We start from the raw sequence: 25,604 nt of genomic DNA on the forward strand, positions 1-25,604 counted from the left end.
GCACAAGCCCTGGGAGGAACAACTGAGGGAGCTGGGGGTGCTCAGCATGGAGAAAAGGAGATTCAGGGGTGACCTCATCACTCTACAACTCCCTGAAAGGTGGCTGTGCTCAGCTGGGGCTGGGCTCTTTCTCCAGAACCAAAGGACACAGTCTCAAGCTGCACCAAGGAAAATTCAGGTTGGATAGCAGGAAAAAGTTTTTCACAGAAAGGGTGATAAAGTTCTAGAATGGCTGCTCAGGGAGGTGGTGGAGTCACCATCCCTGGATGTGTTTAAAAGTAGACTGGATATGGCACTTGATGCCATGGTTTATTTGAGATGATGGATTAGACTTGATGATCTTTAAGGTCTCTTCCAGCCCAGTGATTCTGTGAATTCTGTGCCCTGCTTGGACCTGGAGAATTTGGCTGAATTAGCCCTTCAGATAGCAGTTCCTCTTGCAGAGTTCTAAATCAGGAAAGGAAAGAACCTGTTAGGAGTTTCCCCCATAATTTACATGGCTTTGGAGCTTGTCTGGTTTCTGACAGTCTCCTGTGTGTCTCTGCAGTGTCCAAAATCTCTGCAAAGCTTCAGCCCCATCCCAGGCACAGCCCTGGTCTCCTTGTCAGGAGCAGTGTCCTGCTTTTCCTTCAACTCCTGTGTGATATGGATCCTCTGGGATACCAGATTCAGTTCAAAGGGCACCTTTTGGAGAAGGGGACAAGTTATTGATGGCAGAGGAAATTCTTCTCCATGTGAGAGGAGAATTTTAACTGGGTAGAGCAAAATGTTTTAAAGCAGATTGGTTGCTGTTTTGAAAGATGAGTTTAACTCCCAGTGGCCAAGAAGGAGAGAAAAACTGTTGAGTTAAGGGTTGTGGTTCTGCCTGGGATAGTTCTGAGCTCATCTCTTGTCCTTTGAGCTCAGTCAGCAGCATGTCCACCCACAGAAAATGGAGAGACCAAACTCTACTTTTCTCTTTAGGAAAGAATGAGCTTCCAGGGTTCTCCCCATGTCAGTGGGGAAGAGGAGGAGGTGTGGACTGTCACTGCCACTTTAAACAGCCTGAATTGTTGTCCAGGGCTCTGAAACTGGTCAAGCTGTGGCATCCTTCCCATGTGATGTCCTTCCCAAGCCTTAATTTCCTTCTGTTGCTCAGGTGTGCACTAAAGAAGAGCAGGACATTCTTCAGCGGGACTCCAACAAGAGCCAGAAGCTGCTGAAGAAGCTCATGGCAGGTCAGTGGCCATTCCATACCTGGAATAGAATGAATCCAAATGGTTTGTGTGCAATATTTCCTTCAGACTTCACTGAGCCACTTGCCCTCATTGCTGCCCTTTGTCTGGCATTAAAGGGATGGATTGGAAGTTGTTCCTTGGTTCCTCCTGCAAGCCCTAGGCAGCATTGCCAGGCTTCAGCAGAGGTGACAGTGGCCAGTGTCACATGGCAGTGTGTGCTGTCCTTTCCCTGAGGCCCCAAGGCTGCTCATTCAGCATTCCAGAATCAATCCCACGAGCTGGATTGTTGTAGCGGTCCTTGGAAATTAGGATAAGTCTCCTGTGGAGTGTGTGCTGTGCAAGATAAAGTGCTGCTGTCTGATTTGCTGGGCTTAGAGAGGTGGTGGTTAATATTTTCTAATGGCTCTTCTTGTCTCACACTTACCTTGGGAGCTAGAAATGGGAACAGAGCCAAGGAAAGCAAGAGGAAATACAACCCAGTGTCCCAGCAAGGACCTGTGCATTGTGGGGATGTTTGTCTGAGTTTAGCTGAACTGCAGCCAAGGTCGTGCTGTTCTTGGTTGGAAACTTTGCTGAGGAACTGGGGAAATATTTACTGCAGATCTGGGCTTCTCCTTACAGCTGTGGACATGGCAGGAGGATTGGAGTCCTTGAGAGCACCAGCCAGTCTGTTCTGTCCTTCCAATACAGATTTGGCACACTTCAGGATCTCTATTCTTACCTGTTTTGTCTCTTTCCCTCCTGGCCCTGCCAGCTCTTGTTTTGTTCTCTGTGTAGGTAAAAGCTGGAATGTGGTTTGCTGTTTGTCTTGGGAGTAAAAATTGTGCATCAGTGACCAAAGGGCAATACAGGCAATTGTTTCCCTGAAATGAAGGCATTTCCCAGTGTGGTGAAATGCACTGGTTTGTTCCATCATGGCCTGGGTTCAAGCCTTTTATTGTGGCATTTTTTGGTTGTTCCCTGTTGGTTGGGTGGGTTTGGGCCCCTTGCCAAGGAGGGGTAAGAAGGAAGAGCATTTGCTGGGAATAGATTTCTCCATCCCTGGAAACAGCTGGTTTGGGAATCTGGTGTGGTGTGTCAGAAGAGGATCTGGTTTGAGGGAGGCACAAACAGCAGCAGAAGGCTCTGGGTCTCCCTGGAATCTGTCCTGGGCAATCTGTGGGGGTAACAGCATGTAGGAAGGGCTTGGCTTTTAGGAGGGGCCTCCTAAAAAAGCTGGGTTGTTGCTGAAGAGGCAAGGCCTCCAGACCTTTGAGCCCCTCTCAGTCTTAGAGGGCTTATGAAAAGGAGGGAGAAGGACTACTTAAATGGGCACATAGTGATAGGACAAGAAGGAATGGTTTTAAACTAAAATATGAGAAATTTAGACTGGATTTTGCAAAGAAATCCTTCTCTGTGAGGGTGGTGAGGCTCTGGCACAGGTTTCCCAAAGAAGCTGTGGCTGTCCTATCCCTGGAAGTGTTCCAGGCCAGGTTGGATGGGGCTTGGAGCACCCTGGGATAGTGGAAAGTGTCCTTGGTGTTCCATCATGGCAGGGAGTGGAATGAGATGAGCTTTAAGGTCCTTTTCAACCCAAACCATTCCATGGTTCTGTGACCTGAGGCCCGTGGTTGGTGATGGGAGGGATTTTGGCTGCCCAAATTGTTAGGGAAGGGTGAAGGAAAGCCAAAGGCCAAGAGCTTCTCCTTAACCTCTACCCAGACTTTATCACTGTGATATTTAAGTGATTCCTTCTCTTTGGAGGAAGGAGTTTTTAAAATGGGCTTGAGGGAAAATTGTGGCTTTAACCTCGCAGAAAGATGCTGATCTTGCTGCAAAGCTGTGCTTTTAGCTCCTGGCATGGCATTTAGTTTAGGGGGCATTTCTGCAGCCCAAATGGCTTTAACACACTGAGTGCTGAGCTGTGTTTTGTTTTGTGCCTCAGGTGCTGAAAGTTCAGGGAATTTGGATGCCATAAGCAAAGGCTTGCTGCCTCAGCAGGAAGCAAGACTCAAGTCAGGCCTGGAGATGGCTGTGAAGCACAAGGACAAACTGTTGGAGTTTGACAGGACAAGGTAAGATACTAGGTGGGAGACTGTCATGATTACCATAAATGACCTGGCAGGTGAGGTGCCTTTAGCAGAAATGTTGGGAATTCCTTCTAAAACCCACAGCCACTTGTTGTGGTGTTGGGGGTACCCAGGATGAGGTGAGAGATGAGAATCTAAGTTCTCTGAAGGCTGATTTATTATATTATGATATTATATTAAAAGAAAATGATGTACTAAAACTATACTAAAGAAAGAGAGAAAGGAGACATCAGAAGGCTAAAATAAGAATAAATAATAAAAACTTATGACTGACCAGAGAATCTGACACAGCTGGACTGGGATTGGTCATGAAGTAAAAACAATTCACATGGAACCAATCCAAGATGCTCCTGTTGGTGAGCAACCTCCAAACCACATTCCAAGCAATCAGGTAGTTATTGTTTACGTTTATTTTCTGAGACGTCTCAGGAGAAAAATCCTGACAAAGGGATTTTTCATAAAATATCACAGTGACAGCCACTGACACCTTAACTATGGCATTGGGTGGGACAGGAGTGAGTCTCTGGAATGGATCCTTTTGGGTGTCCTTGCTTTTTGTCCCTGACAGTCCAGTTCTCCAGAGGGATGGGAAGGAGCAGGTTTGTGGAATTCACAGGCAGCCCTGACAAGGGGGAGAGAATGATGCATCTGACTCCATCCTATCAGAAGGCTAATTAATTACTTTATTATACTATATTATTCTATACTATATTACATCTAAACTGAATCTGCCAAGCACTCAACTCTGCACACACTGCACAGAATCTCATGGCTGTCAGAGACAGTCCCAACACACACACAGAGTCCCCTGACAGGCCAAGGAAACAAAACCTCATCACTTTGGGTAAACAATCTCCATATTGCATTCTCCTTTGGCACAAACACAGGCACAGCAAACAAGATAAGAATATTCTTGGGAAGAATTGTGCCTTGCTTTTCTCTGTGAGGAGAAAAGTGGGACTGCACAGGCTGGAGGGTGGGTCTGAGGCTGTGCCATGCTCACCTTCTCCTGTGGGGGCTGCTCTCCCAGCGTGCGTCGGACGCAGGTCATTGATGACGAGTCGGATTACTTTGCCACGGACTCCAACCAGTGGCTGTCCAAGCAGGAGAGGGAAGCGCTCCAGAAGAGGGAGCAGGAGCTGCGGGAGCTGCGCCACGCCTCCCGGCTGGCCAGGAAAATCACCATCGACTTCGCTGGCAGGCAGATCTTGGAGGAGGACAGCAACATGGCTGAGTACCACAGCAAGTGAGTGAGGGCTGGCAGCGTGCCCGGGAGCAAGGAGGTGCAAATCCTTATGGAGAGTGGTCTGACACGCCTGGTAAAGCTGCCTGGGAAAGAGGTGTTTCAGAAGGCCTGTCTCAACAGAGCCACTTGGGCTCAGATTCACACCAAGCTGTTTCTGCACTAGAGAGCAGTGAGTCCTCAGACTGGAAATCAGATTGAGCAAGGAAGTCATTTAGTTATGGGCAATGGGGCAAAAAATGCTTTGAGTCAGAGTGTGTGGGGAGAAGGGAGATGTTCCCAGGGGAGGCAGGGAATGTTCATCCCTCTCCTTTGTGCTTGCAGGCTGGATGAGACCATTGCAGCCATGAGCTGTGGTGCACTGAGCGAGCCAGCCAGGAGCCCTGGGGCAGAGATGACACCAAACTCGGGGGTTTTGGTGAATCCCCGTCTCCTCCAGCCTGCTCCTTTGGTCAGTGGGGCTTCTGTGGTTTATTCCAGAGTGGTGACTAAGTTGGGGAGTTGAGCTTGACAATTGTCAATTCCAGCATGTGTGTAGAAGCATCCTGTGATCTTTTCTTTTGGGGAAAAGATCACAGGATGGTTGGGGTTGAAAGGGCCTTTAAAGACCATCTCATTCCATCCCCTGCCATGGGCAGCGACGCCTTTCACCAGTCCACCCTGGCCAAGAACACTTTCAGAGATGGAGTGACTTCTCTAGACAACTTGTTTCAGCATTTCACACCTCTCACAGCAAATAATTTCTCCTGATATCCAATCTAACCCTGCCCTCTGCCAGTGGGAAGCCATTGCCCCTGTTTGCCCTTGTTTCCTCCCCCGTGTCCCTCATTGGCCATCTCAGTCTGGGATAGGGAAATTTTGACAATGCCCTGCTCCTGGTGGGTTGGTTTATTGGATTTTTAGCATCCTGCCTCCTTTTCAGGCATGCAGAACAGTTTCTGAGTCAGCCTAAGGCTGTGTCACCCTTTCACCTCTATTTTTTGAAGCCTTTTCTGTCAGATTCCCATTTCCCAAAGAGCATGAGGGTAATGAAGGAAAACTTCAGACAGGATTTGCACACATGGAGAGGTGCTAACCTTTTCCCTGTTTCTTTTGAACACTCCCAAGTGGGTGGACCAGACTGGTTTGCTCCCACCAAGGAAAGCTGCTCATTCCACGGAGGCTGGAGGCGAGTGCAGCTCGGAGCGGAGCCGCCTGCGGATCCAGGACCGGGAGCTGCAGGAGATCTCGGATGATGGTTGGTGCCTCAGCCTGCACCAGCCTTGGGCTTCCCTGCTTGTGAGAGGCATCAAAAGGTGAAGGTGTCCCAGGCAGCTCCTGCTCCACAGGGAGGTGGGAGGTTGTGTTCCTCAGAGCATCTCTGTGGCCTGTGCAATCTCTGATACCTGTGATAGCTCCAGGTGTGGAAGCTGTGCTTCCTCTTCCAGTGCGTTGAGGAGCTAGAGAATCTTTTTTTTTTTTTTTGGGATAGTACCTAACCTGTAAGGGACAAATTTCTTCACAGTGGGTGAATGAGTGTAGAGAGAAGCTGAGATTTCGCTGCTGTAGTTGGGGCGTTCCTGTGTGAAATTTGAAAAGCAAATAAGGTAATCACTTGAAATAGGTTCTTCTGGGTTTTTTGTTCAGTATAAAGAAGCAATAGTGGCACCAGGCTTTGTGTAAAAGAAACCCAACCCTTGCCACTACCTTCAGCCTCCTGGGCTGGGAATTGGGTTACAAAAAGGAGCTGCTACTGTTAATAGTGAACAAAGAATCTCCTTTTGCCTTTTTTTCCCTTCACCACATTTCTCATTTTGGAGACCAAGGCTTTTTCACTTCCCAAGCTAAAGATGCTGTAAATCTTAATGTGCCAGGATTGTTCATCCAGGCGTTCTGGGGATGCTCCAGCTGCAGAATTCCAGGATCTCCAGACAACTGTTCCATGCAGAGACCTAATCCCTTATTGCTCCCTTGATTTTTCTGTGTGACTTTGGGAGCTTGTGAGGGACTTGTGTGAGCAGATTGTCCTGTATGTGTGTTCTGCTGGCCCTGCTGGGGATTGGTGTCCTCTAAAGCCCTGAGGACATGCTCTGCTTTATTTGTGACATTGTTTTTTGCCTATCTCAGCTTTTCTTTGTGGTCCTGACACATTGCTTGAGTTGGGGTAATCAGGGCAAAGCTTAGCAGCAGGAATTGACTGTGTTGGAATGAAAATGTGGGGGTGTCTGCTGAAGTTTTACTCCTGCATTTTCCTCTGTTCTTTAGGGTGGAGGGCAGGACCTGGTACACATCTCATCGAGGCAGGTTATGGATTGCAGCTACTGCTAAAAGACCTTCCCCTCAGGAAATCTCAGAGCTGGAGGCCACCTACAGAATGCTGCACAGGAAAGGTGAACTCCTCTCCTTGGTTCTTGGATGATTTGGTACACTGAGCCACGTAATGAGCAGTGTCGGAAATCCCTCTCTGCTGAGTAGGGAGTGCTATACATAAAATTAAATTTCCCAGCCCTAATCCTTCATGGGGAAGATCCTGACCTGGAAAAGGCACCAAAAAAAGTGCTAAAATTGCTGTGTGTGTTCTTGTGCCTCAAAAAGTAGAGGTGCCTGGAGGAGAGGGAAGGGCACTTGGGGACTGGGAGACCCCAGCTGTGTGTGGGAATATGGGCTCCCTGAAGAGCTGTTTCTTGTGCTGCAGATGTGGAATTTCCAAGTGATTATCCCTCAGGATGCCTCCTGGGCTGTGTGGATGTGACTGATTGTTTATCACAGGAACAATTTCAGGAGCAGGTGAGTACAGAAATGAACCTTCCCATGCTTGCAGTAACCAGCAGGCTTTTAAAGCAGTGGACCTTGCCTCTGGAGAAGACATTGAGTGGAAATTTCTGTGGCAGAGGACGTGAGGGGGCCTGGCAGTTCAGGACAGCATGGAAACATGGACAGCTCTGCCCCAGTGGTGGTGCTGTGCCTTGGGAGCTTGTCCCTGCCCTGTGGTGCCAGTGGCACTGACTGCCCTGCTGTGGGAGACATGGCTTGGCCTGTGCAGAGGGATCCTGGGCCAGAACTGCTGGATCTTCTTACAGGAGCTGGAGATCACAGTGGCCTCACTGGTGCTGCCACACTGGTGAGAGTTGTGCCCTGTCTGGGGCACTGAGTGACCTGGAGATGCAGCCATGGACAGGTGAGCTCTTTCTCACCAGGGAGGATGGACAGGAGAGCCACAGGACTACCTGCAGTGAAGCAGGGCTGGAATCAGGAGTCTCTTGAGAAATCTCAGCCTGTGAAAGTCCATGGGTGATGATGATGTGTTCCAGATGTGCTGAGAGCATTGTCAGGTGACCTTGTGAGGCCACTCTTAGCTTGGGATGGTTATGGAAAGCAGGAGAGGACTCTCCTGCAGCTGTGGTTAAAAAGGGAAGGGAAGAGATCTGGACACTTCAGGCCAGGCAGCTTCACCTTGGACTCTGGGAACCTCATAGAGAGATTGTTCTTGGAAGCCAGTTTACATTTGTTTTTGTTTACAAAACTAATAAAACAGTTTTGGGCACATGTAGGAAGGGGACATTAGGACTAGCAAGTGTGGATTTACCTAAGCATAAACTCATGCTTCACTAACCCCATGGAGTTCTTAGATCCAATAGATAGAATGGAGAGTATCTATTAACCTGCTGTCCTGGAGTGGGCACAGATCCCAGAGGAGTCAAAACCAGTAGAAACTGGTAACTATGTATTGGTTAAACCATATATAGAATACTTGGGTCACCCTAAAATTGTTGATAAACTGGAGCAAATCCCATGGAGACCACAAGGGTGGTTAGGGGCTCAGCCCTGTGGGGAGAGGCAGGAGACACAGAGATCTTCCCCTTCCTGCAAGGAGAGTGTTGTGAGACAGAGCTGGGCTCTGTGCTGACATACAAGGCAGGAGGGTCATAAATGAAAGGGGAGGGTTCAATGTGGCTTAAGGAAAGAAATCACCATAAGGATGGCCCAGCAGTGGGGCAGGCACTGCCCAAGGGGTTGGACGGTCTGCACCTGGGAAAGTTTTCAAGACAAAGCTGTGGGCAGCCTCACCTGAATTCAGTGTTGGCCTTGCTTTGGTTGGGAGGTTGGACTAGAGACCTTCTGATGTTGTGACTGACTCCATGCTCCCAAAATCTGGAGCAGGAGCTTTCCTTGAGCTGTGTTTTATGGGCTTACAAAACCTGCACTCAGCACCAAGTCCAGCATGGCTGCTCCTGATCCCATTTCATCCCTGCTCACTCCACTGCCCCTTGTGCATGTTTGAATCACCAAACCTTGTAGGGCTTGATAGTGAACCATGACCATCTTGTGAGGTGGAATAAATGAGTTCCTTGGGAAGGAATGCACCAGGATGTTCTTGCTGTGAAAAGCTGGAGAAGCAGCAAGAGTTGGGGCTGTTTTTCAGGGAGTTCTCCTCTGCCTTTCCCAACCCTGTGAGGTTTTTACCTGGGAGAGATGCCTGGAAAGACAGGGAGTGTATTTCTGGTGAGGTTGTGTCTCTTAGTCACAAGGAGGAAGGCAGAGAAGTTAGAGCATGAGCAGCAGAGGGAGCTTTGGGACTGGAATACCATGAAACCTACAGGAATATTTGGCTTTGTATGGGAACAAGCCATGGGAGAGGGAGAGGAAGGGGCACCCAGGCCATTGTAGGGATTTTATTTTGTAGCATCCACTAATTTTCAGTTTGGGCTTCAGTGTAGGTTCCTGTCCATCTTCTGCTGTGGTGGAAAATCTTGGTCTCTTACAAGTACTTTTCTGTTTGTCACAATCCCTGCTCTTGCTTTGTGGATGGTTCAGGCATTGGTGGAATGGCTGTGACAGCATCTCTGAGCTGGGAATTGTGCTGTAGGCAACCAGCTTCAATCTTCCTAGGAAGGACCTTCCCAATCAGCCACATTCTCTGGGAATCCCTCCCAGTTTGTGGGCACTGCTTGGCTGCAGAGGGGCTGGAGGCAGAGCAGTGTATCCAGGAGCACCATTATCCAACCTGTTAGTGGCAGATTTCCCTTTCTCCTCAGTGCTGTGGCATTTCCTAAGTTGCATTTCTCTGCCTTTTTGCTGCTCCCATATTCCAAACTGCTTATAATCCCTAATTTCCTGCTTTTTTATGGTGATTTTGTCTGTTTTTCCCAGGATTCCTTTAAGCAGTGGTAATTTCCCTCGCTTGTGAGCTAAAATCCAGAGATGTGAGCCTTTCTGCAGTTGCTTTCTGAGGAAATATCTGGTTTTTTTGGGCTCTCAGGAGCAGCAAGTGCATCTGAAGGAAGCTGAGCTGAATTTAATTGCAATTGTCAGCAGGATGACAAAGCTCAGAAATGTGTGTTGGGTCTCGCCAGGAGTAAGAAATTCCTGTTGCTCACGTGGGTGTTTCAGCCTGGCTTCATCAGCAGTGTCAGCACTGTGATCCAGCGTGCAAAAGTTCCTTGTAGCTCAGGCAGAAAGGCAAGGAACATGATGCTTTTCCCACCACTTAGGGCGTGCAGAAACATTGGGTATTTTCAGGGAATGTGTGAGCAGGCGAGGGGAGGTGATGCAGAGCAGAGACCTCTCGGGGATTGAGCTCTGGTGGAGCTTTTCCAGGCTCTGTGCTTTGACTCACACCTCTCCTCCTCACCACCTCCTGTTGGAGGCTCCTGCATGTTCCAGAAGAAATCATTTCACAAGTGCAGGGTGAGCCTCACTTGCAGGTTATACCAACCTCCTGAGGATGAAATAGTTCCTGGCTTGCTCACGGTGTTTTGGTGGTGATCCAGTGTTTTTTGGCAGCCACGAAGGTTTGGTTTGACTCTTGTGACTATTTGTTCCCATAGGCAAGGGAGACTCTTCCAGGTCTTAGGTCTGTTTTTCTTCATCCTGGGGCTGTTGAGCCTGGAGAAGAGAAGGCTCTGAGGAGGCCTTGGAGTCCCCTGCAGTGGCTGAAGGGGCTCCAGGAGAGCTGGAGAGGGACTGGGACAAGGAGTGCCAGGATATGGGGGAATGGCTTCCCACTGCCATTGGGCAGGGATGAATGGGATATTGGGAAGGAATTGTTCCCTGTGAGGGTGGGCAGGCCCTGGCACAGGGTGCCCAGAGCAGCTGTGGCTGCCCCTGCATCCCTGGAAGTGTTCCAGGCCAGGTTGGACAGGTCTTGGAGCACTGGTCTAGTGGGAACTGTCCCTGCCCATAGCAGGGGGTGGAATGGGATGAGCTTTAAGGTCCTTTCCAACTTTATCCAGTCTGTGATTCCATGGCTTTGTGGTCTGTCCCACTGTAACTCTCCCATTACCTCTCAGCCCTTTCACTGCTGTCACCCACTCCCTGTTTAGCACTGTCTGCAGATTTAATTTCCCTGCTGTTTGCATCCTCTCTCAAGTTGCTAATGAAGATGTTGTGGCACCCCGCTGGTATTTTTCTATCATTATCCTCATTTAATTTTTTTTTTTTTTACACTTGTGCTCAAAAAACCAAAATTAAGCAATGCTGCCCCAGCAGAGTCAGACCCATTCCCTGCCAGAGCTCTTGCATTATGGCCAGGGAGGGGTTATTTAACCACATTTTTGCTGCACATGTAAGCCTGGCCTTTCATCACCACTGAGAGGGGGCGGTCCCTACCTTCCCCTGCCCTACCTGCAGCATTGGAGGCCCAGCTGACGTTGCTGAGATGGTTTGCAGATCCTGAGGACGTGTGGGAAGTGATGATGGAACAGGATCTGTAGTGCTGGAGCTGGCAGGGAGCAGAGGAAGAGCAGAGATGTCCTTGTGATTAGGATCAGTCAGGTACCCTAATCCCAGTTACGCTGCCTATTGCATGAGCTGGTTAAATCTGCTCCTCTGGGTCTCTTTCCCACGTGAAAAATAAATCAGTTCTTCCAGGCAGAGGTTATTTACACCACATCTTGCTGCTCAGAGCTGTGATCTTTGGCTTGAAGCAGAAGTTCAGGCAGGAGGGTCCAGCCCAGGTGTTCAGTGTCCCTTGTTGTGTTTGCAGGGAGCTCAGCCCTGCTTGCCTGCTGCCTGCAGATCCCTCTGAAATCTCAGGATTTCCACTTGAGCTTTGCACATCTTGCCCCTCCTCAGAGCACATTCTGGGCTCATTTCCTTCTCTCCCTGGCAGCAGCCCAAAAATCCCTGCTCAAGACCAGAATGATTCCTTTGTTACACTTCTCAGCTAGAGGTGACCTGGAAACTTTTTTCCCCCTTGGAGATCCAAGTGTTCACTGAGGCTTTTCCTTGCTGGGGCTGACGTCAGTGACACCTTGAGCAGAGCAAGGAGCTGCCCTTGTTTTCCTCAGGAGGTGTCAGTGACTTCAGCAGTGCCCACTTGGGATCTGTGGCGTGGGGCAGGCAGGCCTTGGCACAGCACTAAAGCCAGCAGGGAGGTGTTTACATTGATGCCATTTCCATGTGCTCTGAAGTCCATGTTCCTTTTGCTAACGGCTTTGATCTGAGAGGCTATTTAGCTGGAAAAAGAGTGTTTCCTGCTGCTGTTTGGGTGGTTGATAGGTGTGCTTGGCTTATTTCGAGTGCCAATACCTGGATGGAGTTATTATACCAGGCTGAACTATTGGCTAATTATGTTTGATGGGAGTTAAGTGTTAATTTTTCATTTCTAGGTGATCACTTAGTGTCCTAAATCTGCTCAGGGAACATGTAGAAGCTATTTTTGTGCCACGAGATTGCAGCTATCGTTTAAATAGGCTCCAGCTTTCCCACTCAGGAAATTTAGGTTTAAACTTTTGGCCTCCTCTTCCCTCCCTGGTGAAAAGAACAACAACAAAAAAATGAACTCAGGTGCCCAGTGTACAGAACTTGGTTTAGATTCTCAAAAGGGAGTGAAGAAGGGTAGAGACTTTCTATATTTAGACTCCAGAAGGTGCCTGTTTAGACTATCTCCAAATAAAGGAACAACAGCCCTCTGGGAGTATTTTCCTAAGGAGTTAATGGGAGGGGAGAAACACAAACATAGACATTGATGTGTGCTTCTAGGAACAGTATAAATGCATAGAGACTTTTTATGAGGACCTGGTCCCTGAGGGAAGGGTTTCCTGGTGCAGGCTCTGAGTGAGACAAATGCCTGTTTGTGTGGTGCTGTGGCTGTCCTGGCCCCTTCCTTGCCTCCCCACCACCAGGATATTTGCCTTCTCATTCCTGAGGCACCTCTCCCAGTGAAGGATTTTTAGCTAGGTCAGATATCCTTCCCTCTGGAGCAGTCTAGGTGGTTGTTAATGATTGCAGCCCACGAAAGGCCTTTGAACTTTGCAGGGCCCTGCGTTCTCCTGAGCTGAATTTGTCTTTACTGTGCAGCCAGATGCCAGATCCACTGGTGTCAGGCATTAGGCTGGCTCACAGGGTGATGCATCTCTTTAATTCAGGTTCTCACCCCACAAAATCCCCCGATCTGTGGTTCTGGGAGCAGAGCAGGAATGCAGCTGGTTTGGATTAGGGACGGTAAGAGATGGGGGAGTTTTTCCATATGGGAAGTGCTTTGGTTTTCATCAGAGGCTCTTCTGAGGCTCCAGCTGCCTTGCATAAGCCAGCAGGTTTGCTCAGGTCACTGCTCAGGCTGTTAAGATGAAGGAGAGATTGTCACTTGATGATGATTAATTTAGGAATGCATTAGCATGCCAAAGAAATCGAATGATAGAGGCCTGCTTGCCCTCTCCTCTGGTTTCCTAGACCCAAGGGAGAAAGCCAAGCCAAGGCTGAAGCATATGACTTAATTAATGATGACTGTGGACTTTGCCTCTGCTACCATTTCAGCAAACTACTCATGAGCTGGCAGGGCTTTTTCCCTCTCTCAGATGTGGTCACTGATACTTGCTGCCTTCTCAGTGTTTGGGTTTTATTTAATCCTGAAACTCAGGGTTAGATAAAACTGACCCAGAGCCCCAGGTCTGGTGCCCCACTGCCTTCCCATCCAGATTGGGCTGTGACCACCCTTTCCATGGTGACCCCAAATGGTGTGTCAGCTGCAGAGTGCAGCCCCCACAGTAATGCAGAGTGCCCAAGGACTGTGCTTGCTTAAGCTTTTGTTGTGTGTCACTGATTTCCTAACCCTGAGCAGACCGGTCGCTCCAATGCGTGTCCTGGTCCTGTGAGAGATCCCATCCCATCTGAGGGGTTGAATCAGTTCTGGGGGCAGGTGCTGGCATCATTCCTCCTTGGGGAGCAGCAGCAAGGGTCAGCAAGGGGAGAGGCAGCTGCCCAGTGAGCCAGGGCAGGGGCAGGGCTGTGCTCCCGACGTTTGTGTTTTCCGGCTTGGCTGTGTGTCCTACCCCTGTTCTTCCCAGCTCTGACTGTGAAAGGCCTTTGTGAAGCTGCTTGAAGTCTGACTGTATGTAGCCAGCTGAGGTATCCTGGCTCCCCTCAGCTCCTCCTCCCTGTTGCTTTTCCCTTCTCCTTGCTGATGGTGCAGGTGATGGGGCTGTGTTGGAGCTGAGCTTAGCCCTGTTCCTTGGTACGGGGCATGCAAACAGCCCTTTCAGCCTTCCCAAATATTACTCCAAGTCCACCCAGTTTCTCCTGAACTGGTTGTCAGGCACTCTATAAATACCTCCAGCCTTTCCAGGGTTTACCATGGGCGGGTTTTGGGCTGGGATGTGAGGGCAGGAGGGTGTTGGTGGCTGTAGGTCCTGCACTGCCGGTTCAGGGAGAGCAGAGCTGTGCAGCTGAGCCCTGGCAGACAGCTTAGAGTGCACCAGCACAAGGCTGAATTTGAAATCTACATTTCAAAGTCCTGTTATTACTTACTGTGTTTTAATTGCTTCCCCTGCCCTTCAAATCAAAGTACAGCCTGTGGTGTAGAGACACCTCGATGGGAGCCGGGCTCTGAGAACACCCACCGGATGGATCCGCCCCTCCAGGGAAGGATCCCAGCGTCTGGTTCTACCAGCCAGGCATGGAGGGGCAGAGCAGCCCGGGGCTGCCAGGCATTGTGGTGGGAAGAAGGGGAAAGGAAGGCAGGCTCACAAAATTCCTTGTGCATCCTGGTGCAGGGAGCATGTGCCAGCACACAGAGCTGCCAGCAGCAGCTGTAAGCGCTCAGGAACAGCGGGGAGGATGTTGACTGCAACAATGCATCAAGGCTGTGGTTTGTAGCCTCAATAGTCAGGCAGTTAACTTTTTTTCTCTTTTTTTTTTAACAAAGACATTTTGATTGCCAAATCCATAACCATTAGCAGCTGTGGTTTCGAGCTGTTCCTTCCTCACACGTTGCAGTCTAGACCTGACAGGCTTTCAAACAAAAGTTTGGCTGACGGCTTTTGTTTGGATTTCTTTGTGATCCTACTTTTTTTTCCTTCTTTTCGTGTTCTGTTGATTTGAACTGAACATCAACGTGCATCCCTTTGCTGACACAGCCTCTGTGGAGCAGCTCTGCTGCATCCCTGAGCTCTTCCATGGCCAAGGACAGCTTGTAGTGTTCTTTGGGTGCATGTTCTGGATGTTTCTGCCTCGAGCTAGAAAATTTGGCATTTCTAGAAACTTGGATGTGCTTTAGGGTTTCTATTTAGGAAAATGTTACATTTCTCATGGGCCAAAGGCTGGTTGGCATATGACCTTAAAAAATGGTGCTTGACAAAGTGCTTGGAGCTGGAAGTGTGATGCAAGACTGTGTCATGAGGGTGATCAAAACTCAGAGTGAAGCACTTGCTGCTCTGCAAGCGCTTTTCAGGACTGGAGGGCTGAATCGGGAGGTGACACAGTGGTGGTAAACCTGGATCTGCTGTTGGCAGTTGGGTGTCACCTCTGAGTGAATGTGCCCTGGGGCACTCAGAGTGAAGGCTGTGTTGGGAAAATAGGCTGGATAATTCCCCAAAGGGAACGTCCTTGTAAAGAGATGATGGAGACCACTGGTGTCAGGACAAATGACAGGGAGCTGATGCTCCTAAACCACTCACCTTGGAAAAGTGACAGGCCAAATGTGGCTTGGGCACAGTGGCACCCACATCCAATTAAGCATTATCTCTCAGATTTGATGGCTTCAGTTCTCCTGGATCCATGTGTTTGTGGTGCAGGCGTTGCTGCGAGTGCCCTTATTTGGCTGCAGCACCCCCCTCCCTCCCAAAAAGCTGCCCATTTTCTTTTCCCTCTTGCAAACCACTGAAGAAACATTTTCTAGCTGGATGGTGAGCAATTTCCCTCCGGAGAGGAGGAGAAAATGGCTGTTTAGTAGTTAATTACCTGTTACGTGTCTGTGACAGCGATGAAGCTTATGAGGCATGAAAGAAGAGCGGATCCGCCTCTCCCACAAATCACCAAGAAAACAGGGTGAAGGAACTTGGGCTCCCGGGGGCTCCCTTGCATCCCACTCCTCTTTTTGCACGTGGCCAAGGGGTGTCTCCAGCAGCCAGGACGAGCCCAGTGTGTGTTTCTGCCTGCCGGGGGGCGCTGATTTATGGCCCCTGCTGGATGCAGCAGCCCCGCTCTGCCAGAGGAGATGCTGCCTCCACCAGGATGATTCTTTCCCCTTTGAAAGCATTTTATGGTGAACTCTCTTGCCAGCACACGGGGTCTGCTTGCTTTTATTCTTTCCAGACAGCGTTGCTTTCCAGTGCTGTCTCTTTTATTTCAAGGCTCTTGGAGAGCAGCAGGGAAATGAAGGCTGGAGCGGGTGTCCTGGCCCGGCGCTGCCTGGCAGAGCGAGCCGTGTTTTCCCTCTTGTTCACTGGGGAGCCCCGCCAGGAAAATGATTCACCCCTCTCCATCATGAACCTTGCAGAGCATCTCAAGCACCTCCTGGCTGCTGGTGTCCCCAGCAGCTGCAAGATGGAGAGACAGTGGCAGTGACCAGGGGAAGGAGCGCAGGTTCCAGCGTGCAATTCTCCGCCGCGCTCCCATGGCAAGCAGAGCTCAGGCTGCATTGCGGGGCTCCACGGGCTGGCTGCCGTGTGTGAAACCAGGACTGTTCCCACCCCTTTGTGTCCCCAGGCCTTAATGAGAGCAAGAATGCTCCTGGAGGGTCGCTAGAGAAGCTGCTGAGCGCGCTGGGGCTTTGTGCTGTGCGGAGCCGCTGCTCCATGCACGCGGTGCCTTTGTTCCTGCCTCGGATGCACCAGAGCAGAGCTCATCTCGTTAGTGATGGTTTGGCTTCCCCCCAGGACGTTTTCCTTCTGCTCTTTCCATTCCCTGCCTCCGGGTCACAGCAGTTGGGTTCAAGCCAGTGCAGCTTATTGGGGAGAGGAGCAGAAATCGTGGGGTTTAGGATGGGTTTTTTCTCCTGTGGAGATGCAATCAGGATGAGCAAAGGGTCCCAAATGCTGCGTTAAGTACCAGGAATGCTGGGTGAGCCTGCCCGGCCCCAGCATCCTGCTGCAGGCTTTACCTAAATTGGGAAAGAAAAAAGTGTAACAGATTGGTGTGGGGGGGGGAAAAATCTAGCAGGATTTTTTTTTCTCAGATGTCAGAGAAGGTGGGTTTGTGTCTCTGCTGGCTCCGAGCTGGCTCGTCCCCTCCTTTGCTCTTTTGCTGTGGGCTGTGGAGCGGGAGGCTGGCAGCCCTGCTGCTATTCCTGGTGGTGACAAGCTGGTGATGGGAGACGAGGGATGGTGAAAACAAAGTGTAGGGAACATTCATTAGCAATTATCCCTGCTTGCAGCTTGAGCTGGGTGGCTGTTGGGGACATCTGATAGCCACTTAATACGTGTTCCGAGCGCTGGCTCTGGCGTCAGGGTGAGTCTGGTGGGCAGTTTTTGGAGGAGCCCAGTGCTCAGCTCCCTTTTCCACCTTCCTTTAACCTCGAGCTCTTCCTGCAGGTGTTAAGTTGCCTTGAGATGTGCTTTTTCCTTCCCTCCCACCTAATCTCCTCACAGCTGGGGTCTCCCAGACCTGTTAGCAGCAAAGTGAAGCCCAGCTGGAGAGGTGGGACGAGCAGGGGGGGCAGTGGCTGTGAGTGGAGTGTGTCTGTGGGGTGTTGGTGTGAAGCAGTGGGAGGAGCAGCTCTTGGTGAGCCACATCAGCTGCTTGCAGCCCACACAGCCCACTGGCCTCCCACCTCCCTTGCTGCCTGCTGACTACAAGGTGGCAGAAGGTCTGAAAGGAGGCTGAATCTTTTTTTTCACACTGTAGTTGCATTGCATAACCTCTCTCTTTCGAGCTTCTCTGGTCGTCTGCACGACTGGAGAAGGGTAGGTTTGCTCCTTTTTGAGGGACAATCTGGTCTCTGGACTGTGTTTGTTGTATCCAGGTTGCTTCCAGTGTAAAGCTGGAGTATCAGCCCCTGTCTTATTAACACCACCAGTACAAGAGAGATGAGTGCTGTTGAATTTAAGAAGGGACAGCCCCCATCAGACTCCTGGCTGGGTTTTGATTCTGTGGTCTCTGGAAGAGAGGGAGCATGGTTTCACTCTGAACTGACCTTTTATTTGAAAAACTGTTGTTGGAGATTGTCTTTAATGGGGGTCGCAGAATCCCAGACTGGTTGGGGTTGGGAGTGACCATAGAGTTCATCTCATTTTATTCCCTGCCATGGGGTGAAACACACCTCCCACTAGAGCCAGTGACACCAAGCCTGTCCAACCTGAGCAACATGACAGGATGTGCTCTGTCCTCTCCCTCTGCCACACCAGCTCTGGGTTTGGGCTTTTATTCCAAGCTCAGGTTTACTGAAGTGATCATGGGCTGCCTGTGGGGTGGAGTAGTTGGGAATAAATTTTTTCTCTGTCTCCTAAACGTCTGGCTTTTCAGACAGTAGAGTAACACAACTGACTTTTCACAGCAGAAACAGTGAGAAATTAGGTTTTGATACTTAAATTTGGGCAGCTTTTGACAATGTAACAGGAGCTGACCTGTTTGGTGTCTTGATGGCAGCATCTCTTTTGAGAATGAAGCTTTCTGTGGGATGAATGAATGGAATGTAGTCATGGAAGGCACTACGGGAAGAAGGGAGCTGGGCTGTTGGCTTGGCTCAGCATCTTGTGGGGGCTCAGCCTCATCTTCCTCACCTGGGAGCATCCTGACTCTAGGCACAGGAAAGGGTTATGGCTCTTTCTCGGCTCCAGCCCACAGGAATATTCTGGATTCTTGTTCACCCTCATGAGATAAGAGTTTTCTGGAGTAGATACAATAGGAAGCCTTAAGTGCAGTGGCTGGATGAGAGGCTCCTTCCCTGCCTCCTGGAAGTGAGATGCCAGAGGAAGGACCAAAGCTTTTTAAAATGAAAAAGGACACAAAGGGGCTTGGCTCACAGACAGAAATGCACCCTGGCAGCAAAGATGAAAGGCTGTGGTGTGGGAGCAGGAATTCAAGTCACAGTGTGGCATCCACCTTGCCCTTGAGATTGGATTGAGCAGGAACTGCTGGAGCTGAAGGCTCCATCCAGGTTTGAATGAAAGCTGTCAGTGGAGAAACCAACTGGCTGTTGCTTCCCTGCTGATGCCTGTTTGGGAGATGTTCCTAGCATGGGGCTGTAAAAGGTGTGAAGGGGACACGGTGGTGTCCTGGTGCACCTGGGAGATGTGGCTGAGGGGATTTGGGGAGCAGCTGTATTCCAGCAGCAGCACCTCTGCCACACACCCATCCTGGCTGCCCCATGGGCTGAACCAGGGGGAGTGGAGCAGGAAGGATCCCCTCTGCAGCCAGGTTTGGGTAGCCTTTGCTCCTCCAGCCTTGAAGGACCTTGGTCCTTTGGCTTGTCCTCAGGTCCTCCAGCCATGGAGGTGCCACCGGTCACTGGGAGATACTGACAGTGACAGAGCAGTGCCAGCATTTCACACTCTCCAGGCACTGACTGGGATGTTCACATTGGCTCTTCCTAACCTTCCAAGATCCTCCTTCCCTGCAGATGGGAAATGAAAATCCTTGGCATGGGCACGGAGCAGTGGAAGCAAGTCAAGTAAGGTGACTCAGCCAAAAGAGAACAGAGAGGAGGAGAGCTGTCCAAGGCTGGGTTGGTGCAGCAGGGCATGGGCACATGGGGCAGATCAGGGCAGCTCCTCCTCCCCAGCACAGAGCAGCTGAGTGCTTGTACCCCTCTCTTACCCAGTGCACAGCTCTTCCAGGCTGTGGAAAATGAGAGGGCTTGGAAACGCTTCCCCTGGTTGATCCAATCCCAGCGTTGGGCTTCTGTAAATCTCCCTGAGCTGCTGGCAGTGCTGCCAAGCCCTGCTGCAGTGTGGGGAGAGCAGGTCTCTCCCTGCTTCCCTCGCCGTGCCCAGCTGTTCCAGGGCAAATCCAAACTCATCTTGGCAGGTCGGTGAGAGCTTTTCAAACACTCGGCCTCGGAGTCATTTGTTACTAACAAATGGGGGATTTGCCAGGACACGCAGCTCCATCTGCTCTGGCATCCTGTCCCCTCCAGCAGCCTTGATGGATCTGCTCGAGGAAGGCAGGGGAGCAGGGAAAAAAAAAGAAGGCATTTTTCCTATGGAAGGAAAAACACTTCTGCAGTCTGTTTGAGCAGGGTTTCCTGGGCTGGAGCATCCTCTGCCATGTGCTGGCCTCAGTGCTGTCAGCACCAGCTCTGCAGCTCATGGACAGTCTGAGGTGAGAGCTGAGACATACATTTTTTATGACTGTTTTGCATTTCACCTCTGAATGCCAGGGAGGCTGAGCTGCAGCCAGCCAGGATCTTGGTGTGCTTCCTGCATGGAGTGGGTTTTTTCTCTTTTTTCCCCACATGGTTAATGAGAGAAACAATTTTAGAGGTCTTTTTCCAGCCTAAATGCTTGTATGATTCTATAATCTGTTTATTCTCTTCCTGTAAAATTCCCCCATGTGTTCAGTGTGTTAAAATCCCTCCACTGACTCTGTGAATGGAGCCAGCCCTGAGCTGGCCTCTCTGAGCCATCACCTTGGTATGTAGCAGGTGTGTTGCTCACCCTTTATAGGCAAGTGAATATCAAGGAATGTGTGTCCCACAGCGGGACTGTGCACACTCTCCAAGTCTCAAATCCTTGTGTTTGGGATTGAGCTTTGTGGGGAACATTTGGGGATGTATCTGTACCTGGGACAGCTGGTGGTGGCCCCCTCTCTGGTGTCATTTCATTTTGGGTTTGGCAGGTTGTTTTGGTTGTGGTGCTGGTGTGCTGTGCATGACCAGTTAGGGATTAGTGTGAATATTCACATTCCCAGTGATCTGAATCTGGGGATGCATCAGGCTGAAAATCTGTCCCTTGCTAGTCCCAGCGAACAGGTGGGCTGGTGATGGTAGGGCCCCAACCATGTCCCTCTCAACATCCCAGGGTTCTGATCAGCCTAAATCAAGTGTGAAACCACAGGGGTAGCACAGGGGGTGCTAAAGGGGGCTGAAAGGGGCTTGGGAACACCTAGGATGAGTGGATCCAAAGAGGCACAGTGAGAAGAGCCTGAGCAAGGGACTTGCGGAATAAGACCCAAACCTGGAATTGTTTGAGGTTTTTTTTCATTAGAAGTTCTTGAAGTGGTTTGGTCTGAGCTGCTACAGCCTCCATATAACCCATGTCTTGGCTAAGATCCCTCTGTCTTGCCCACTGAGCTCTTTCTGTGCCCATGCAGCCGTCCTGACTCTGCTCTCTGTGTCTCTCTGTGTTTCACAGTATCCGGACCTGAGCCAGGAGTCCGGCTCTCCATTTGTCTTTATCTGCACGAATCCCCAGGAGATGGTTCTCAAGTTTCCCATCAAAGGAAAACACAAAATCTGTAAGTAGTAAAGTTTCCCCAGGTGTCCCCCCAGCCCTCAGAGCCGGCTCCCCTTGCCACCCCAGCTTGCTGCTGCCAGATGAGTTCCCAACCTTCGCCGGCTGCTCTTTGATCTGGAGGTGTTTGTTTAATGGCTTGAGTACATCTGTAATATTTTTTTGTCTTCAGTTCCCCTTTTCCCCAGATGTTGCTGCCTTCCAAATACATCCTCTGCAAACACTTGGGGAGTCAAAGAGCAGTTGTGTCAGTGGCTGATCTGCCAGCACCAGCATGGGTCAGGATGGGAGTTGGTGCAGCAATGCCCAGGCAGATCCAGGCAACCTCCGTGTCCTGCAGTTCCAAACCACGCTCTTGCCCCTGAGGGCTTGAACAGCAAGAGCTGCAGGGCCAGATGGATGTTCCCCATCTGCAGGCCGATGGGCTGGGCTGGGATGCCCTGTCCTGGCAGAGCACACGGGGAAGCGCCGCAGCATCTGTCTGCGCCGCGCTTGCCAGCGCCGTCAGTCCCTTTTACGAGCCACCAGCCCCTCCGCAGGCTGCCAGTTATCCCTGCTATAAAAAGGATGGAGGAGGGAATGCGGCAGCTGGGGAGCCCGCAGTCAGCTCCGTCCTTATTAGCAGCCTCCCTCCCCAGCGCGCAGCCCGGGGAAGGCACCGCGCGCGCTTGCAGGGGATGTGAAAAATTAATTTGACGGGCTAAAAGCAGCAGAAGCAGGAAGGGTCTTGGCTGTTTGTTCAGCAGAGCTGACAACTGGGTGATCTCCCTCCTTTCCACATGGATCCTTGGGCTAGTACCTGGCGTTCAGGAGTGTTGGGATTTCTCAGGACTGGTTAATAAGGGCTTTTTTGAAGCACAGCAGAGGGTTATTTTTGTTGGCTTTGAGGGTTTTTTTCCCCTCTCTTCTCTGGGAATCACCTTTCTCCCACAGCGGGGTGTTGGGATGTCCTGCAAAACCATTTGGTTTCTTCCTTGCCTTTTTGACCAGCATCTGGGAGGTGTATTCAGCCAATGCTGACCAGTGCTTGGAGACCTGCAGGTGTTTGAATCTTGCTTATGGTTCTCCCCCTACATGGGTTATTCTGAGTGCCAGTGGGCAGGCCGGAGTTATTTAGGATGCAAATCTTGGCTGTGGGTTGGCCTTGTGGCCCTTGTGTGCTGGTGCAGCCCCTGCATCCTTTTTCCTCTTGTTTTAACCTCTCCTTTGCCCTCTCTCTGCCAGGCTCTCGAGCTCCTTCACTCCCACCTCTGCCTCTGTGTGGCCGTGGGTGGGAGAGGGTGAGGCTGCTCTGCGGCTCCTGCCCGTCTGCCTTGCCGGGTGCAGGTGCTGCCAGTCCCCTCCCCATCTGTCACATCATCTCCTTTGTGTTGTGACACTTTCCTGCTTGGAGAGGGATCAGTCTAACAGCCTGGAAGGGAGCCGGCTGTGCTGGCGGCTGCCTGTGCTCCCACTGCCGCTGCTGGCCCTGCCTTCCCTGCCCTCCATCCCAGTAGGAGCTGTCACAGGAGCAGCACAGGGGGGCTGTGGAGCTGTGTGCTCACCTCCCAGAAGGGACATGGTCCGTCTGGGTGATATTTATGACAGCCTGGGGAAGGAGCAGGGAAGCCTTTGACCTTTCATCGGTGCAAGGCACTGCTTTAATAGAAGCTGGCATTGCATCCCAGGCAGTCAGAAGCTTAATTCTCCCAGCTGGAAGCTGAGCAGAGGGAAGGTGCCAGCTCACATCCTCGCTTGGGCTTGCTGGCTGCCCTGGTCTCCTTCAAACCTGGCTCAAACCATGACAAAATGCCAGTTTGTCCTGTTGGGAAGCCAAGCCAGAGAAGTTTTCCTTGCCAGATAACAGCGTGGACCTCGCCACGGTGACATCCGGATGCTTCTCTGTTGCAAATTGTTTCTAGCAGCCTGGGGATGGGAAAAAAACCCTAGCATGGCTCAATTTTTGCTGCCAGGGTCATTGTTTTTGTGGAGAGGTGGGCACAGTGTTGCATCTGGGAGCACAGCTCTCCCCAGATATGTCCCCTTGTAGTTTCAGTGCAAGAGGACAAAGCTCATTGGCCTTTCTCTTGGGAGAGTTCCTTGAATCCAGGCAAAGCTACCCTGAAGCATCAATTAGAAGCCTCCCTCCAACAGCCAGTGTCTGGAAGAGTGAAGAGGAGCAGAGGACATGGTGTGAGACAAGAGGCCTTGAATCATTGAGCAGAAAGAGCAAGGGACCCTGGGGCTTTGCCTTATTTTTAGCCTTTTCTTAAAGGTTACCTGTGTGGTGTTTGCAAGCTGGAAGAGCAGAGGAGCTCCTAGTGTTTTTGGGTCCAGGAGAAGCAGGCAGGCACATGAAAAGCAACAGCCCTGGTGACAGTAGGTGGTGTTGGGGGACCAGAGCATGGAGAGAAGGTGAACTTGCTGCCTTTCTCCTGCCAAAGCCACTCCTGAGGTGAGGACAGGGTGGTCTGACACACTGCTGGGCTGGCTCAGCCTGCTGGGCTGCCAGTGACTGGAAACAGCAATTGCAAGGAGGGGGCTTCTTCCCCATCCTAAGGTGGTGGGGGGAAATTTTCTCTGGGGTAGCCAAGGGGATGGAGGATCTCCCAGAACATCTTCAAGCCATGTTTCAGTTTGTGGATCTGTGGTGTTTGTGGTCTGCACTCTGTCTTTGTTGAACTGGAATTGAGAAGTTTTCTTGGTTTGAAGAGAAGGTGATGGTCACTGGCTGGTTAGGAGCCATTTTCTCTGGAGAAGCACCTGCTTCTTATGGCACATGGACATTTACCAGCAGATTTTGGAGCAGTGGTTGAAGCAGAGCTTTGGAGCCTGGTCTGTCTTGCCCTGTCTCTGTTCCCAGCTACAGAGACAGGATGAGGCTGGCATTTAGAGGATGGGAAGATCCAAGGGAGCAGCAGGAAGGCAAGTCCTGGGGAGATGTGGCATTAGAGTAGGTGACCAGTGCTGGCTGCTGGCAGAGCCTCTCTGGGAGCTGGGAGAGCAGGAGCATCCTTTTACAGACAGGAAGAAGAAGACAAGGACACTCTGAGGAAGCACATCACAATGCCTGGCTGCTGGCTTCTTCAGCAGGAGTTACCCAAAACCCCATGTTCTGGTGTCCTGCTCCTCTCCCAGGTGGGAAAGCAGAGCTGGCAGTGAAGCCCCCAAGGGCTGTGAAGGACAAGGAGAAGGCAGTGTTTGCTCCAGGTCCCATTGGAGCTGCTGGCTGAGGTTTTCCCTGGTGGCAAAGGCAGCAGATGGCCTTGGAGACCACCAAGCTGGCACGTAGCAACGTGGAGCAGGTGTCCCCATCACATTGGTATCCCAAGCTGAGGGTTTGCTGTCCCACTCCTGCCTTTTGCCACACCGTGCAGCAACACATCCCTGCCACATTTCTGGATGGTCCCCATCTCCTCCAAGCATCCAGTGGGCAGGCACAGGGATTGGTTTCCCCCCTGGTAGTGGCAGGTGAGTGCTGGATGTGAATTCACTCCTCTCCCGGCTGAATTTCCCCCCCTTGGCCGCGTTGGACACGCTGCCCCTGGCTCCCGGGTGTCGCGCCTGCAGAGGGAGGCCAGGGCGGCTGGAAACGCCTGGCTCCTCAAGCACGATAATTGGATGTGACAGGAACACACTAACTAGGAGACCTCGCTGCCTCCAGCTCATTTGCATTGCAAATAGCATTTAAAAATAAAGAGTGATGAGGGTTTGTTGTGTTTTTCTTTTTTTCTTTAATCCCCTCTTTACAGGGAAGCTGGATGCAAAGATCCACCAGGGAGCAAAGAAGGGGTTAATGAAGCAGAAAGCGGTGGGGTGAGCGCCGGGGGAGCAGCACTGGTTCCCATGAAGCACCCAACTGCCTCTGAAGGGAGCCAGGATGGTCTTCAGCTCTGGAAGGCAGGTGCAAGATGGATCCCTGATCCCAGATTGTGTTTAGGTATTGCTTTCTCTTTGTATTCCAAAAGCATTAAAAGACACTTGTTTTCACCAAGACCTGGCCCAGCAGCCCTGTGCTTCCAGGGAGGTCCCACGCTGCAGACAAGGGTGGGTGGGAGATGGAGCTTGACAGGAGGCAGCTCAGCAATCACTGGCACCCACAGGAGCAGCATGGGGAGCTCTCTGGCAGCAGGCAGCCCAGCTCCAGCCTGGCTTTGGCAGGGTCTCCCTCTCCAAAGGTGAGGTGTTTTTTGCTCTATGGGGTCAAACACATGGAGGAGAAGGGTGAGAAGCTGAGGGGATGAGGGGGATGGCTCCCAACAGCCAGAGAGCCAAGTGGGGATGGGAGGTTTGGGATTAGAGGTGGGCTCTGTGCCTGCCCACAGGTGCTCTTCCTGCCCTTGGGAATCACTGCTGAGTGCCCAACCTTACATCCTTCTGCTGATTGGTACCAAAGCACCAGCCTGGCCCCAGCAGCTGTGTGTAGAACACCTTTGGAATAAGCTGAATTTTGCCTTTTTCTCCCTCACACTGTGCCTCTCCCCACATTACCACGCTCATCATGCACTGG

General features: G+C 51.0%; 1 protein-coding gene across 1 annotated transcript in view; it reads left to right on the top strand.

Annotated features, from left to right (window-relative positions):
• The window catches only part of TRIP4 (thyroid hormone receptor interactor 4), a 30,055-nt gene extending 4,986 nt beyond the window's left edge, over positions 1–25,069 (top strand). Inside the window, exons 5-13 of the mRNA XM_054272951.1 lie at positions 1,139–1,217; positions 3,142–3,271; positions 4,317–4,532; positions 4,854–4,980; positions 5,637–5,824; positions 6,774–6,898; positions 7,204–7,295; positions 21,017–21,119; positions 24,847–25,069. Coding sequence (XP_054128926.1) covers positions 1,139–1,217; positions 3,142–3,271; positions 4,317–4,532; positions 4,854–4,980; positions 5,637–5,824; positions 6,774–6,898; positions 7,204–7,295; positions 21,017–21,119; positions 24,847–24,914 — 1,128 coding nt within the window. The 3' untranslated portion in view covers positions 24,915–25,069. The remainder of the gene's footprint in view (positions 1–1,138; positions 1,218–3,141; positions 3,272–4,316; positions 4,533–4,853; positions 4,981–5,636; positions 5,825–6,773; positions 6,899–7,203; positions 7,296–21,016; positions 21,120–24,846) is intronic.
• Positions 25,070–25,604: the final 535 nt, after the last annotated feature.

This window comes from Melozone crissalis, unplaced genomic scaffold, assembly GCF_028551555.1.
Source record: "Melozone crissalis strain CALT ecotype California unplaced genomic scaffold, PUWL_Pcris_2 ptg000014l_1, whole genome shotgun sequence".
Lineage (NCBI taxonomy): Eukaryota > Metazoa > Chordata > Aves > Passeriformes > Passerellidae > Melozone > Melozone crissalis.